The 16,248-nt window shown below is 40.7% G+C and overlaps 2 protein-coding genes across 2 annotated transcripts; both read left to right on the top strand.

Annotated features, from left to right (window-relative positions):
- Positions 1-1,876: 1,876 nt before the first annotated feature.
- Positions 1,877-11,601, top strand: LOC110532595 (45 kDa calcium-binding protein). Its single transcript, XM_021616630.3, has 7 exons — positions 1,877-2,656; positions 2,936-3,306; positions 5,801-5,937; positions 7,041-7,154; positions 7,908-8,066; positions 8,283-8,458; positions 8,710-11,601. Exons 2-7 carry the CDS (start codon positions 2,987-2,989, stop codon positions 8,884-8,886), a joined length of 1,083 nt encoding a protein of 360 aa, XP_021472305.1. The 5' UTR covers positions 1,877-2,656; positions 2,936-2,986; the 3' UTR covers positions 8,887-11,601.
- Positions 11,602-12,455: 854 nt separating this feature from the next.
- LOC149981309 (coiled-coil domain-containing protein 42-like) lies at positions 12,456-13,741 on the top strand. Its single transcript, XM_090185821.1, has 4 exons — positions 12,456-12,482; positions 12,656-12,868; positions 13,126-13,290; positions 13,733-13,741. The coding sequence occupies exons 1-4, from the start codon at positions 12,456-12,458 to the stop codon at positions 13,739-13,741; spliced, it is 414 nt and encodes a 137-aa protein (XP_090041947.1).
- The last annotated feature ends 2,507 nt before the right edge of the window (positions 13,742-16,248 follow it).

The following is a 16,248-nucleotide window of genomic DNA, read 5'->3' as shown; positions in this document are numbered from 1 at the left end:
CTTCCCAAAACCCCCACTAGTGGTCAGTCTATCTAATGATTGTTGCTTTTTGAGAGAGCTATGTAGGATGGGTGCGCTCGTTTTGCACCACCCGGTGCCTCGAATGTGTGGAAATGGTCCAAATGTGCAAACTCTGCTTACCCGGGGTATCGGGGCGATGCAAAACAAACACAGCCATTCTCACCAGGAAAGAGAAAACCACCGCCAGAAAAACGTAGCAGTTTTTTTGCTGAAACCAGAAATTCCACAACTCACCTAGCTAGCTAATCAAACATTTGGCTTGCTGTGTCTGTGGTAGTGACGCCAACCCACAGTCCACGTGGTAATAACTGTGGGTCGGATGGGTTTAGAGTCATTAAATACTGTGTGGCCGAAGGGCAGGTGTGTGGAGTGCGGGTTGAATAAAGAGAAACAATACCTTTAAAAAATCCAGAAATGTAATATAATGAGACAAAAGCTGCAAAAGGAGAGTTGAAAATAAAGAGAAGGGAGGGCCAGAAAAGTTAAGTTTGGTAAAGATTTGGTGAAGTGGTAGATGATGATAGCAGTGTTGTTATGTGTCACGATTGTGAGACTCTATACAAATTCGACAGACAAGATGGGACTTCAAACAGGCCTATGGCATGTCAAGGGATCTGTGGCCTACTGTTTAGATGGGTTTAACTGAAATTGAAATCTGGACATTGACTAACCAGAATAACATATTGTTTTGGCAAACTCCAAGACCTCTGATAATACTAGTCACGTGCAAATCGACATCCCTGTGTTTTGAGAGAAATGTTTGTTTGACAGGTGTTGCATGCGGTTTGAGCAAAAAAATTATAACTGATACGATAAATTTAACAAAGGGTCTACATGTATCGACTTTCACAGTGAATGCTTTTGTTTATATGTTTTGTGCGAATTGAACATTGCCAAATGCATAATTTATTTAACCTATTTCATGCAACCCTTGCTGTTAATAGATCACAATGCAGCACACAACTGAGTTAAACGTTTGGAACAAGTTCACTTACTCATCCATAGCCTAAAAACACACATTAAAAGTGCAAGTTATCTTTTTTAGCTCAGATCTGAAGGCTGGGGGACATTTAGGACGTATTCTACTGCTGATCGCAAAAATATCTGAATGATTATGATCACACTTCCTCAATTCAAATATTATGGGGGTGTGGTATATGGCCAATATACCACACGGCTAAGGACTGTTCGTTGTGGAGTGCCTGGACATAGCCCTTAGCCGTGGTATGTTGGCAATATACCACAAACCCTCAAGGTGCCTTACTGCTATTAAAAACGTATTACCAACATAATTAGAAAAGTAAAAATACATGTTTTGCCATAGCCATGGTATATGTTATACGATCTGATATACCATGGCTGTTCAGGGCTCGAACCACCAAGTTTATAATAAGGCTTAGAAACCAAACTAGAGTTAGCAGTGTAGCCTGTTATAGCCTGGACTTGTTGAAAATATTTTCACGCCTAGAAAAACCCTATAGGCTTCCATTATAACCCTCAATTTATAGAAAAAAAAGAAAGAATTACATGGGGCAGTTTGGAAAAAACGAATCCCCTCACAACCGTCCTCTGCAATAACGGACATACATACATAACCAACGTTCTCTAATAATACTAATCCCGTGCGAATAGGGCTATAGCCCTAATAATGACTCCTGCCAAATTAAGCATTTCTTGCAGTAAAAGTATACACCCAATGTAGCCAATATTTGGACGGGAACAGGAGTGGAGAAATATGATTTACTTCTGCATCTTGAGAGAATGCAACGCTCAGTTGGATACCCTCTGTAGATGTGCTGTCTACGTCACAAATGCATCATAAAAGTTAATAATATTTCAACCACATCAAATATGCATCGAAGCCGAAATGAAATTTTATCAGAAACACGTTGGGTCGTTTTCACAGCTTCCTTTTCCCTTAGAACCGGGAAAGTTGATGTTATTTGGACATTTTGCACAGAAAATCTTTGCCATTTATTTTTTGCTTTATTGTATTTTCTCCCCAGTCCCTAAACGTCCGCGAAAGATGAGAGAAAACGTTACCAATGTCAACTAGATTGAAGCATTCATTCTATCGATCCATTACATTATTATGTTGAGCAAATGTTTATTTAAACTTCTAGGGGAACATAATGACAAAAGAGAAGCTACATGTATCTAATTATAGTCAAGTTGACTAACAAATAGCCTACCAAAATGTCAGAAATTATAAGCATAAACATCTATATCAGGCAACGTTATGCAGTCTTTGACTGTAGCCTATGTTCTATATTTGTGGATTAGGGTTGGGTGCTGACCTCAGATTTGGACTTTGTCACATTTATTTGGCGGTTGTAGATGGGTTGTTAGCAATTGCTGGCAGGTGCGGATGATGAGCAAACAGCTAACCCGCGCACCACTAGCATCAATTCCGCAGCTGAAGTCTAAAGAGGAGGGTCTGTCGTGCGTGAACTTTGGAGCAGCCACGTGTACAGGAAATAGAACCAATCTGACAGTTGTGGTTGGTCGGTTTGTTTTGCTCGTACGACGACGCATTCTTGTCATTGTTAGCTAGGTAGGTGGGCTATCTCTTCCATTTGCTGGCATTTATTTCCGAGCTACGTTCCAAATTTGTGGCGTTGGAGCTCAAAATCAGGTAGGTCAACGTTGGCGAGGCAGCTGTCCTCATACACGATTAGCTATTGCTGTCTTATGTAGCTAGCTAACGTTAACTATGTGCTACCTTGTTAACTTTATGTGAGTGTGCATCATTTAGAGCACTTCCGGATAAGACCTGCCTGGCTAGTTATACGCATTATGTTGGGCTTCGTAGCTAGCTAACTAAGAAATGTAGCTAGTAAGAACACTAGCTAATAGTAGTCAGTGATGATGGAAGCTAGCCACATGGCAAACTTACCCAATGTCGTGTTGACAGGTGTGTTAATCAGCCCTTGAGCAAGCAAGGACATAGCACTTGGAAGAAGCCATGGCTATGTACTGCAGGACGGCTTGGTGCAGGCACCTTATGGCTGTGTCTATGGCCTTGTTCTGCCTGCTCCACAACACCATGGACGTCCATGCCCGGCCAGCTAACATGTCAGCCCTGAAGGACAAAAACAACCCCACAAGTAAAGAGGAGAATGAGATCCTTCCCCCTGACCATCTAAATGGGGTGAAGCTGGAGATGGATGGTCACATCAATAAGGGCTTCCATCAGGAGGTGTTCCTGGGTAAGGAGATGGAGGAGTTTGAGGAGGACTCTGAGCCCAGGAGGAACAGGAAGAAGCTCATTGAGATCTTCAGCAAGTAAGTGGGGATTACTGGCTTTCAATTTCATGATTCGTGAGTCATGTACAGCTGACTACCTTCAACTCTCTGAGTTGAGTACATTCACCTGATGATGACACAGCTTTAGCTTTGTAGTGTGTCTGTGTTGGATTTTTTTCACCATGTAGCCTTCATTTGCAGTTGACTTTTTTTTTAGGCCAAATTGTGAAATGGTGTGTAGATGCAAGGTTGTAATTGTGATCAATTGAAGAGTCCACTGTCTATGTAGTCTATACACATCCAGTTAAATATGTGCCTCTGGAATTTTTCCAACTAAGTATTTTTTAAACCTTATGCTTCATGCTGGATGTGTCAATGTCTAGTTCATACATGCGTGTTCTATGTACAGAATTACTGTCTTGCCACAAAATCGCGAGTTTGAAAGCAACTGTTTTTCTGGAAGCTTTGCTGCACCATTTTCCCTACATTTTCCCCCACATAAGCCAGCCTCATGACAATTTGAATTATAGATAATGAGCTATAGCCCCACGACCATTTGAGTGACAGCTAGCAAGATGCGCACGCAGAGCGAGAGAGAGCAATGATGTGGTGCACATATCTGCACATACACTACATGACCAAAAGTGTGTGGACACCTCCTCGTTGAACATCTCATTCCAAAAGCATGGGCATTAATGTGGAGTTGTTCCCCCATTGCTGCTATGACAGCCTCCACTCTTCTGGGAAGGCTTTCCACTAGATGTTGGAACATTGCTGCGAGGACTTGCTTTTATTCAGAAGAGCATTCGTGAGGTCGGTCACTGATGTTGGCCGATTAGGCCTGGCTCAGTCGGCGTTCCAATTCATCCCAAAGGTGTTCGATGGGGTTGAGGTCAGGGCTCTGTGTAGGCCAGTCAAGTTCTTCCACACCGATCTCAACAAACCAGTACTGTATTGACCTCGCTTTGTGCACATAGGCATTGTCATGCTAAAACAGGAAAGGACCATGCCCAAACTGTTTCCACCAAGTTGGAAGCACAGAATCATCTAGAATGTCATTATATGCTGTAGCATTAAGATTTCCGTTCACTGGAACTAAGGGGCCTAACCCAAACCATGAAAAACAGTCCCAGACCATTATTCCTACTCCACCAAACTTTACAGTTGGCACTATGCATTCGGGCAGGATGCGTTCTCCTGGCATCCGCCAAACCCAGATTAGTCCGTTGGACTGCCAGATGTGATTCATCACTCCAGAGAATGCTTTTTTCCACTGCTCCATAGTCCAATGGTGGCCAGCTTTACACCACACCAGCCAACGCTTGGCATTGCGCATGGTGATCTTAGGCTTGTGTACGGCTGTTCGGCCATGGAAAACCATTTCGTGAAGCTCCCAACAAACAGTTATTGTGCTGACATTGCTTCCAGAGGCAGTTTGGAACTCTGTAGTGAGTGTTGCAACCTAGGACAGATGATTTTTACACGCTACATGCTTCAGCACTCGTCGGTCCCATTCTGTGAGCTTGTGTGGCCTACCACTTCACGGCTGAGCTGTTGTTGCTCTTAGACATTTCCAGTTCACAATAACAGCACTTAGTTGGCCGAAGCAGCTTTAGTAGGGCAAACATTTGACAAACTGACGTTGGACAGGTGACATCCTATGACGTGCCACTGCTAATGTTTGTCCATGGAGATGGCTTGGCTGTGTGATCTATTTTATACACATGTCATTAACGGGTGTGGCTGAAATAGCCAAACCCACTCATTTGAATGGGTGTCCACATACTTTTGTGTAAGTGATGTAGTAACAATTTTCGGTGACCACTTTTGGCTTTTACTTTCGTTCTGAAAGTGGCTAAAAAGTATACAAAAGTACCAGAAAATCTATTTAATGTGTACACCTTTTCATGCTCCAGTTCCTATTTCAAAGAATAGGGGGCATAAACAAATAGGCTATCTGTTATGATAAGCAACGCAGTGTTCCTGAGAACATGGAGGTGAGTGCACCTGTAATAGATCTACCACAGCAGTCTAAGTAAATACCGGTCCTCGTCTACCCCATACTGGGTAAGCTAGGTGCCATGTAGTAAAAGCTAGGAGGCTGATTTATAAATACCGTTGAAACAAAACAGTACAGAAATTTTAATCCTACTTGTCACCCTTGAGAAATGTCCACTTGCCAGAAAAGCAGGTTCCTTGACAAATCCTTACTAGCGTTACATTATGTTAACCTATATGCAAAAGGAATGACTGTGTTGGAAAAACATGAAAGCTTAAACCGTTGAAACCATATTTTGTGCTACGGTTGCATCTTACTCAGTTGTAGAACTACTATCTGGGTTTGGGGCTGAAGCAGATATGTGATAGTGGATTTTAATAAACTACTTGAACTTGATACTCCAGTTGAGGGTTTGTGTTTGAAAACGCTGACTGTAAGTTGTGTGTGTGTATAAGAGTGTCTGCTAGCTAAATAACCAACATGTAAATGTAGAACTGAAGATCTGCTGGCTACTTTCCTGTCTACCATTCTCAGGGTGGACTTTAATAAAGACAAGAGCGTCAGTGCCAAAGAGATGCAGCGCTGGATCATGGAGAAGACAGAAGAACACTTCCAGGAGGCTGTGAGGGAGAACAAGATGAGCTTCCATGCTGTGGACCCAGATGGAGATGGTAAGAGAGAGTACACAATTATCTGTGTCTTATTCATTAGGCACCAAATAGAAGAAAACGGACTGCAACAGGGTGGAATTACCTTAGGGCTGGGCGATATATTGAATAAAAATGTCTAACCATTCCATTTTTTTATGTCTCAACTACTCAAATTGCATGCAGAGAAGACACTACTAAAACACTACAATGAACATTGATTCTGGAAAATGTATGCTCAGTTTGTCACATCTGGTACCATGTGCCACTAGCAGTGTTTTTATAAATGTGAAATAAGCATAAAACACATTTTTACATAAGGAATTGGAAATTCATTCTTATTCTGAGAAATAAGGTAGGCCACCTGATTTCAACATCTGAACAAAATGGTCAGTCTAGCATGCTGTTTAAACAGTTGGAGATGGACAGAAGGTCCCCAGTTCATAACAATTAATGTTCTACCTTGTTATCTAGCAAATATATCCAAGTTGGCTGAACTTGAACTATAAAGATTAGCTGGCTACTCACTTGCACGTGGACTTGTGCTTGAGAGGTTGTTTGAATGTTAATTTTCTATAATGCCTGCTATAAGAAGTTAGTCATTATTAGTGAATGAGAGTTATGCATGATTCTGGTTAAATTTGTTACAAAAAGGGCAATTTCACAGACCGACTTGAAAGCCAGATCAGTCATATTGCAAAAAAGCAGGTTCAACTATTTTGATTCTATATTACATTCTTAATGGGACTTATATTTGGCCTAATTTCACATTATAAATACTGTATGTTGTGAATCACCCATAATGTTGAAAAAATGTAGATTTTTAGGCCATATTGCCCTGACCTAGGCTACCTTTCTCTTTCCCCCAACAAGAACCACTAGTTTTCATTTTCTGTAGGTGTTCCCTAATGAATACCACCTTGATACACAGCCATAGTGGTCACCTATTTATTAAGAGCAATTTTTGTTACCAACATTGATGTCCTACTGTTAGGCTTTATAGCTGATCTGTGTGCCACAATATAGCTCAGACCTGATGACAATACAGCACTGTTTCTCACATCGGGCTCAAAATTCTTCCTACACAGTCAAGCCCCAGTCCCCTAACTGATCTATTCTCACCATAGGACATGTGACGTGGGATGAATACCGGGTGAAGTTTCTGGCCAGCAAAGGATTCAATGAGAAGGAAATGGCTGACAAGATAAAGAACAGTGAAGAACTGAAGGTGGACGAGGAGAGTAAGTTAGTCCACCACAATATCATCCACTTTAGCTGTAGTCCATACATTTCTCCTGGTTAATCAGGATTCCTTATTTTCTTACCACATGCTATTGTTGAAATTGACCTACCCAGGGCCTCCCGAGTAGTGCAGCAGTCTAAGACACTGCATAGCAGTGCTAGAGGCATCACTACAGATCCGGGTATGATCCCAGTCTGTGTCGCAGCCGGCCGCGTTCAGGAGACCCATGAGGCATCGCACAATTGGCCCAGCGTCGTCCGGGTTAGGGGAGGGTTTGGCTGGCTGGGATGTCCTTGTCCCATTGCGCTCTAGTCACTCCTTGTGGCAGCCAAGCGCATGCATGCTAACTTCTGATAGCCAGTTGTACGGCGTTTCCTCCGACACATTGGTGCGACTGGCTTTCGGGTTAAGCGAGCAGTGTGTCACGAAGCAGTGTGGCTTGGCGGGGTCGTGTTTCGGAGGACGCATGCCTCTTGACCTTCGCCTCTCCCGAGTCCATACGGGAGTTGCAGCAACGGGACAAGACTAACTACCAATTGGATATCACGAAATTGGGAGACAAAAAGGGGTAAAAAGGTTTTATTTATTTAAATAAAACAAATTAACCTTCCCCCAAACCAATATCCTACTTTTCCAAGTGTTTTAATGTTCTGATCACGATAAGTCTTTTTAATTTTGCTCAGCCAATAATGCTTGTATTGAATGTGTCTCAGTGGACTATCAAATTACCTTATTATTTGAATCCCTGCAGCCCAGGAGGTGCTGGAGAGTCTGAAGGACCGTTGGTTTCAGGCTGATAACCCCCCAGCCGACCAGCTGCTGAATGAGGAAGAGTTTCTCTCCTTCCTGCATCCCGAGCACAGCAAAGGCATGCTCAAATACATGGTCAAGGAGATCGTTCGTGACCTCGGTATGTACTTTCTCATATGTTTTGAATTCAGTTGGTGTGTATGCATAATGCCATAACTAGGTTATTTGAAAACAATGATTTGAATAAGAAAATGAGAATTGATTAAAGTACACAGAATAAATATATACATTTTGAATGACCCATGATCAATCATGAAAAGCTTTAAAATCTAATCTAATGCTGTTTGAGTTTGATATTTATTTTGTGTTTTTAAAGACCAGGACGGTGACAAGAAGCTGACTCTGTCTGAGTTCATCTCCCTGCCCATGGGCACCGTGGAGAACCAGCAGGCCCAGGACATCGACGATGACTGGGTACGAGAGAGGAAGAAGGAGTTTGAGGAGGTCATCGACAGAAACCATGATGGTATCGTGACCATGGAGGAACTAGAGGTGGGTGTCCTGTGTTAGAAAAACTCATAGCTACAAAACCCTACAAAGGCTAGGTTTATGATGGGTCGTAAAGGCCTATAAGTAAACACAGACTGAACAAATATCATGTCACAGAGGACTATTTCCACTGGGTACACTGCAGGACCTTGTATAGGATAGTGTCATTTTATAGTTGCAGAGTAAACCATTAACATTTTAGGCTAATTTCCTTCCTTTTTCCCTGTCTTACCCTCATGCCATCACTACTCCAGGAGTACATGGACCCTATGAACGAGTACAACGCGCTGAACGAGGCTAAGCAGATGATCGCTGTGGCCGACGAGAACCAGAACCACAACTTGGAGCTGGAGGAGATTCTCAAGTACAGCGAATACTTCACTGGCAGCAAGCTCATGGACTATGCCCGGAATGTTCACGAGGAGTTCTGAAGACAAGCTGACAAAATCCTCCCTTTCCCTTCTAATGTGGGCATCCTCATAAGTCTTCTCTAAGGACAGGTCTATCTTATTGATGAAAAGAAAAGCCTGATGTTCTAGTGTGCAATTCTGTGTTTAAATCCTAGCCCCAGCCGAGAGACCTGGCCTCCCCCAGTGACTCTTAAAGTAAGGCATAAAACATCCTTCATTTCTGGACTGTCTGCCTCTTCTAAACATCAGAATGAACCATTGCCAAAGTCTGCCTTCTGTCTACAGTGGGACTTAAGTTGCATTATCTCACATATGATAATGCATTTTGGGTTTTCAGTGCATTCTAGACACTGCGTCAACTTCATGATTCATTTGTGTTTGATATATTGTGAAATTTATGTCTGAGTAATTGGAACAAGATTCATTTCCCCCCCCCTCCAGTGAAGTAGTTGAGGTGTAAGGGCAACTTACACAATTGGGCCTACAATATTTGTAGTAGTGCAGAACCGTTCTGTTTTTACTGCAAAATGATTTAAATTGCATAACTGTAAAGAATGTAAATATCTTCGTTCTTTGGATTTCCCATCACATTCTACATTTCATAATGTTGCTCAGAAGTAACTGTTCTTTACCAAGTCATCAATCATATTGACCACTGAGCTGAACCCCAGTAACCACTGTACTCTCCACACTCAATGACCATGTGCTTGCTGCCCTTGTAAACAATTGTTTGACATTTGTCTATTTGGTAAGAAGTTTACACTGCTATGTCCTGATAGGTGTTGATGATTCTCTGATCCATCTTATTCTTTGAAATGAGTGCTTATGTCAGAATTATGGTGTTTTAAACCTCTACTGCAAAAATGTCTCATTGTTTCCATACATTTGTTTGCCTTTGTCTATAATTCCAACTGGGGTTTTGCATTTCCAAAAATATGTAAGCTCTGTTAAATATCTGATACAATCATTACAAATGAATTAGTAATTTGTTAGCATGGGTCTGATTTGTTTTTGATACACATGTCATAACTGAAAGTAAAAAAGAGGTGAGCTTGTAATCAGGGTTGGAGAAATATTTTTTTAGTTTTGAATGTTTTTGCAGGATTTTGACATGAGCCCTCTGGGTACCTTGCCCTTGTCAATTGTCCATATCTTTGTTTGAGACTGGTGTAAGAAATTAACTTATTTATTTATTTGTTGTTAGTCTTGTTTTCTCTCAAAGCAGTTACATCAATATGTAAAGAAAAAAAAACTTTATTTTCCTAGTTTGTACTTTTAGTTTTTCAATGCTTTTGTTTTTTTCCAGTTTCTGCAAATGTTGAACTTAAATACCAGATGGATATTATTTGTCATTGAGAAATTCCTTGTGGATCCTACCAATTCAGCCATGTTCGTAACCCTTGTCATGCTTTGCCAAAGCGCTGTAATATACAGTACCAGTCAAAAGTTTAGACACACCACCTCATTCCATTTTTTTTTTTTTTTTTTTTTACTATTTTCTACAAAACTGAAATAACACATGGAATCATGTAGTAACCAAAAAAGTGTTAAACAAATCAAAATAGATTTCATATTTGAGATTCTTCAAAAAACAGCAAGCACTATGTTGAAACTGGCTCTCATGAGGACCGCCACAGGAAAGGAAGACCCAGAGTTACATCTGCTGCAGAGGATGAGTTACCAGCCTCAGAAATTGCTGCCCAAAAAAATGCTTCAGACTATGTAACAGACACAACTCAACATTTACTGTTCAGAGGAGACCGCATGAATCAGGCCTTCATGGTTGAATTGCTGTAAAGAAACCACTACTAAACGACACCAATAAGAAGAGACTTGCTTGTGCCAAGAAACACGAGCAATGGACATTAGACCGGTGGAAATCTGTGCTTTAGTCTGATGAGTCCAAATTTGAGATTTTTAGTTACAACCGCTGTCTTTGTGAGAGATGCAGAGTAGGTGAAAGGATGATCTTTGCATGTGGGGGTGCTTTGCTGGTGACCCTGTTAGTGATTTATTTAGAATTCAAGGCACACTTAACCAGCATGGCTACCACAGCATTCTGCAGCGATACGCCACCCCATTTGGTTTGCGCTTAGTGGGACTATCATTTGTTTTTCAACAGGACAATGACCCAACACACCTCCAGACTGTGTAAGGGCTATTTGACCAAGAAAAGGAGAGGGACGGAGTGCTGCATCAGATGGCCTGGCCTCCACAATCACCCGACCTCAACCCAAAGGAGATGGTTTGGGATGAGTTGCACCGCAGAGTAAAGGAAAAGCAGCCAAGTGCTCAGCATATGTGGGAACACCTCCAATCCAAGACTGTTGGAAAATCATTTCTCATGAAGCTGGTTGAGAGAATGCCATGAGTGTGCAAAGCTGTCATCCAGGCAAAGCGTGGCTACTTTGAAGAATCTAAAATATTTTGATTTGTTTAACACCTTTTTTTGGTTACCACAAGATTCCATATGTGTTATTTCATAGTGTTGATGCCTCCATCAAAACCCTGGAATGAGTAGGTGTGTCCAAACTTTTGATTGGTACTGTATGTGTAATATGCATTCATCAACTGCTTTCCTGCTTCAAGGACAATATCCTGTGGAAATACATCAGTAACTTTGATCCCGTCATATAATTGAAATTCTAAAAGAAAAAGCTCATGCTATCAGAATGTGACAACTCTTTCGCTATACATTGTATTCCAGATTAAACAATAAATATTTCTTATCATGTACCCTAATGTTTTATGCCTCCATAAATGTATATTTCAACATTTTTGCATACTAACTTGATGGCCAATAGTTCTTCGCTAGGCGTTTTAAATTATACAACTTTTACTGGAGCTTGCCATGAGTGGAGCTTGCCAGAAAACAATACATTTTATTATGTCCATTATTCTTTCCATTCTGTTTTTATTTGTAATAGTTGTAGTTGCGATGAGACTATTGTTATATTTTGACTCGATTCTGTGAACTGCATTGGCTTTGTAAAGCTACCCACAGAAATAGTCAAAACAGAAACATTAGGCCTCATTAGGCCTTGAATTATACAGTTGAAGTCGGAAGTTTACATACACCTTAGCCAAATACATTTTTAACTCAGTTCTTCACAATTCCTGACATTTAATATATTGTAAATAAAAAATATTAATTGTTGATTATAAACAATTCCTGACATTTAATATATTGTCTATGAAAAATATTATTACTAGATTATAAACATGTCAGTAAATTTGTCCAACAATTTCATATATTTTGGCGAGAACCTTCGAGATGACCTGTTGTGAGTAAAAATGTGACATTTAACCTAGATATTTTAGGAACTTTCTCATAAAATGTTAGCAGCTTCTATCTGTTACATGAATGTATTACTTTCCTCTACCTACACAAACACAAACCATGAGCCTTCTGCTATCACTTCTTAGCCTAAACAATATTCTCTACTTATCAGTCAGACTCAGAGATGAATTGGTCATACTCTTCCATGACCTCACTCAGAGATAAACTTGTTATACTCACCCATGATCTCTCTCAGGACAACGAGGTGAAACGATGTTGAGCTGTTAGGAAAGCCGGCCGAGAGAGGGAAATGACTAATCAGAAGCAGGTGGACATGGTGACTCTACAGGAGGATACAAAAGCTCTCATCAGAGGGACTGGCTAGAGAAACGAGTGCAAAAGAATGCCATCTACCCCCATTACCTGGATAAAGTGGTACAGGATCTTAGGTCTATACAAGTGCTTAGGCCATATGGGCTAGGGGCTGATTTTTTTCTCTCTACGTTTCAGGAGGCCCGACAGGTGACGTCTCGCTACGACACGTTGATGCTGACCCGGGAAGACCTGGTGCCCACTACCCAGCAGAACCAGGACAGCACAGAGAAAGCCCGAGCCCAGCTGACCCCCTTCACAGAGCAGAGCAACAACACCCTGCTGCACTACAACACTCTGGCCCAGCTACGGAGCCAGCTGGACAAGTCCCACACTGAGGGCATCATCTGGGTGAGACATGATATGATCACTCTCCTTATAATGTGTATTTTATGGTGATTTATCTCTGAGGGACACAGTTTGAGGGACACAGTTTCTCGGACACAGATGAATAAAGCTAGTGCTGGACATAAAAGCTAACTGAATGGCGATCTACCACTGAACCTCCTAGTTTTAGTCTGTGTTGGGGAAACCAGCCAGGTTACTAAGAGAGTCTGAAATCAAAGAGGGTTTGATCAAATTATTACCATTTCTCTCTTGATATACAGGAATCAAGATGGGCCCACATTCAGAACACAGCTGCCAAAAAGACACTTCTGTTGTGCACAATCAAGATGGCCACTATCAATCTTTACCAGAGTGTGTGCAAGAGGGCCAAAGACACTGGGGATTTACCTGTTGCTCCAGAGGACCCTCCTAAGCAGCTGGAAAAGGTACCATAGGCTACTGTGCTGCTGTAAACGCATGACTCAGCATTATTTTGTTTGTGCAAAGTTGAGGGTCGCTAGACTCAAATGTTCATAATATTTACGTAAGAGGAAAGGACCGATGACACAGATGGTTATTGTATCGTGTGGGATTCTCTCTGGTGTTTACAGAACATTGGTGCTGTGACATTAGAATTTCAGAGCCTGTTTAAAGAAAGCGATTGTAGCAATGGAACAAACAATTACAAAGGATGAAAAAAATACGAGTGGCTGCAGTATTGCCGGCAACATTGATGATGATTAGGAGTATATGCTGTATGGGCTGTTAAGGCATAAGTGTATGAAAGTGTGTATTCTTATTTTATATTTATGTAATTAATTCATTGAGCTGTTCTTGTCTATTGATGTTCTGTATTATGTCATGTTTTATGATTTGTGTGGACCCCAGGATGAGTAGCTGCTGATTTAGCAGCTTCTAATGGGGATCCTAGTAAAATACTATTCATGAACCACTCACAGGATAGGGTATTGTGCATCACAAGGAATAAATGGGGGGGGGGGGGGGGGGGGATTAGAAATGATGATCATACTGATATCTATGCAGGTCATGACAGCTGTGGAGTGCTCTGATGCATAGTTTACCTGTCTCCTTTTTCTGATCAAGGGGATTCCCTTAACCTGCCAGAATATGTAGAAGATATCATACCTACATTTGCATAAATTGTGAATCCTCTTCAGTGGTTCCCAAACTTTTTACAGTCCTGTACACCTTCAAACATTCAACCTCCAGCTGCGTACACCCTCTAGCACCAGGGTCAGCGCACTCTCAAATGTTGTTTTTTGCCATCATTGTAAGCCTGCCACACACACACTATACAATACATTTATTAAACATAAGAATGAGTGTGAGTTTTTGTCACAACCCGGCTCGTGGGAAGTGACAAATAGCTCTTATATTACCAGGGCACAAATAATAATAATCAATAATTTTGCTCTTTATTTAACCATCTTACATATTAAACCTTATTTGTGAATTGAAAATGGTGAATAACTCACCATAGGCCAATGAGAAGGATGTGCTTGAAAGGTTGCACATAACTCTGCAATGTTGGGATGTATTGGAAAGTCTCAGTCTTAAATCATTTCCCACGCACAGTCTGTGCCTGTATTTAGTTTATGCTAGTGAGGGCTGAGAATCAACTCTCACACAGGTACGTGGTTTCAAAGGGCATCTGTGTCTTAACAGCGCAATTTTCCAAGGCAGGATACTCTGAACACAGCCCGATCCTGAAATCTGGCAGTGGCTTCTGATTAAATAACATTTTCACTGAACCGCTTGTTGCAATTTCAATAAGGCTCTCTTGTTCAGATATCGGTAAGTGGACTGGAGGCAGGGCATGAAAGGGATAACGAATCCAGTTGTTTGTGTCATCCATTTCTGGAAGGTACCTGCGTAACTGTGCACCCAACTCACTCAGGTGCTTCATCACTATATCACATTTGACATTGTCCGTAAACTTGTTCATTTGCACACAAAATCATACAATGATGGAAGACCTGTGTTTTGTCCTTGTTAATGCAGACAGAGAAGAGCTCCAACTTCTTAATCATAGCCTCAATTTTGTCCCGCACATTGAATATAGTGGCGGAGAGTTCCTGTAATCCTAGATTCAGATCATTCAGGCGAGAAAAAAACCTCACCCAGATAGGCCAGTCGTGTGAGAAACTCGTCATCATGCACGCTGTCAGACAAGTGAAAATTATTGTCAGTAATGAAAAGTAAGGGGGCAGTAGCTCTTCGGCTGCATCAGATTCATCATTGTCAGTGTCCTTGCTAGCTGGGCTAACAACAAATGTAGAATTACTGATGCTAGCATTGGATGTGCTCGTGGAAGCAGAACAACTTGTGTCGTTGACAGGTGCAGGTGTAGTACTGCTGGTAGTAGCAGTAGAGCTGGTATGTGCCTTACTTTTTTTATTTTTTTTACCATTTATCAATTTTCGAGCAAACGGAATGAGCAGCAGCTACGTTTGGCTACATACGGACCGGACCGTTAGTGAAATTCCCGCAAGATAGTAACGGTTAATGTGATTGGATGTTAATTATTTGACTAGGCTACCTTGTCAACAAACAAAAGAGGGATAGTCACATACAAGCATACAAGCATACATACAAACCTATTTACATTGCCAGGAATCATAAACAAATATTCATTAGTAATATAACCAGTTTTAATTGCCTTTTTGTTTTTCAATTTAGTTAAAAGTAGTACCATATTGTTTAAATTAATATATAAAGTGAAAAAAGTTAGGTTTTGAATTAGACCATTTGCATTTGTGATTATGAAATTTACCTAATATTATTAGCAGTTGAATTAAAAACACTACATCTTCATCAATGTCAGAATTTCTGAAATAAATCATTATATCAAAACCATCAAATTGTATAACCGGTCCTATTTTTTTGTAATAAAATTCTGAATGTCAATCCAAAATATTCTACTATAAATACAGGGTCTCCATTCCACAGAAATCACATTTATAGTCAATATTCAGCTTGCTTTTTAGATATTCAGCTTTAGTCTTTCCAAAAGGATAAATTCTATGTAACATTTTAAATGAAACTTCCTTTACCTTACTGATACAACATTTATTAGCAATTTTCCATGCTTTCCCCCATTGTACAGTTGAAGTCGGAAGTTTACATACACCTTAGCAAAATACATTTATACTCAGTTTTTCACAATTCCTGACATTTAATCCTAGTAACAATTCCCTGTTTTAGGTCAGTTAGGATCAACACTTTATTTTAAGAATGTGAAATGTCAGAATAATAGTATAGAAAATGATTTATTTCAGCTTTTATTACTTTCATCACATTCCCAGTGGGTCAAAAGTTTACATACACTCAATCAGTATTTGGTAGCATTGCCTTTAATTTTTAACTTGGGTAAAATGTTTCGG

This window comes from Oncorhynchus mykiss, chromosome 9 (assembly GCF_057628025.1).
Source record: "Oncorhynchus mykiss isolate SJ-2025 chromosome 9, ASM5762802v1, whole genome shotgun sequence".
Taxonomy (NCBI): domain Eukaryota; kingdom Metazoa; phylum Chordata; class Actinopteri; order Salmoniformes; family Salmonidae; genus Oncorhynchus; species Oncorhynchus mykiss.
This window is presented reverse-complemented; position numbering and strand designations above follow the sequence as displayed.

What these genes read in the sequence shown, in the direction of transcription:
- LOC149981309 (XM_090185821.1), top strand. Translation starts at nt 12,456, where the DNA reads ATGACTAATCAGAAGCAGGTGGACATG. An exon ending in ATCAGAAGCAGGTGGACATG is followed by an intron (nt 12,483 to 12,655) that starts GTGACTCTACAG and finishes TCTACGTTTCAG; the next exon opens with GAGGCCCGACAGGTGACGTC. An exon ending in ACACTGAGGGCATCATCTGG is followed by an intron (nt 12,869 to 13,125) that starts GTGAGACATGAT and finishes CTTGATATACAG; the next exon opens with GAATCAAGATGGGCCCACAT.
- LOC110532595 (XM_021616630.3), top strand. Translation starts at nt 2,987, where the DNA reads ATGGCTATGTACTGCAGGACGGCTTGGTGCAGGCACCTTATGGCTGTG. An exon ending in CTCATTGAGATCTTCAGCAA is followed by an intron (nt 3,307 to 5,800) that starts GTAAGTGGGGAT and finishes TACCATTCTCAG; the next exon opens with GGTGGACTTTAATAAAGACA. An exon ending in ACTGAAGGTGGACGAGGAGA is followed by an intron (nt 7,155 to 7,907) that starts GTAAGTTAGTCC and finishes GAATCCCTGCAG; the next exon opens with CCCAGGAGGTGCTGGAGAGT.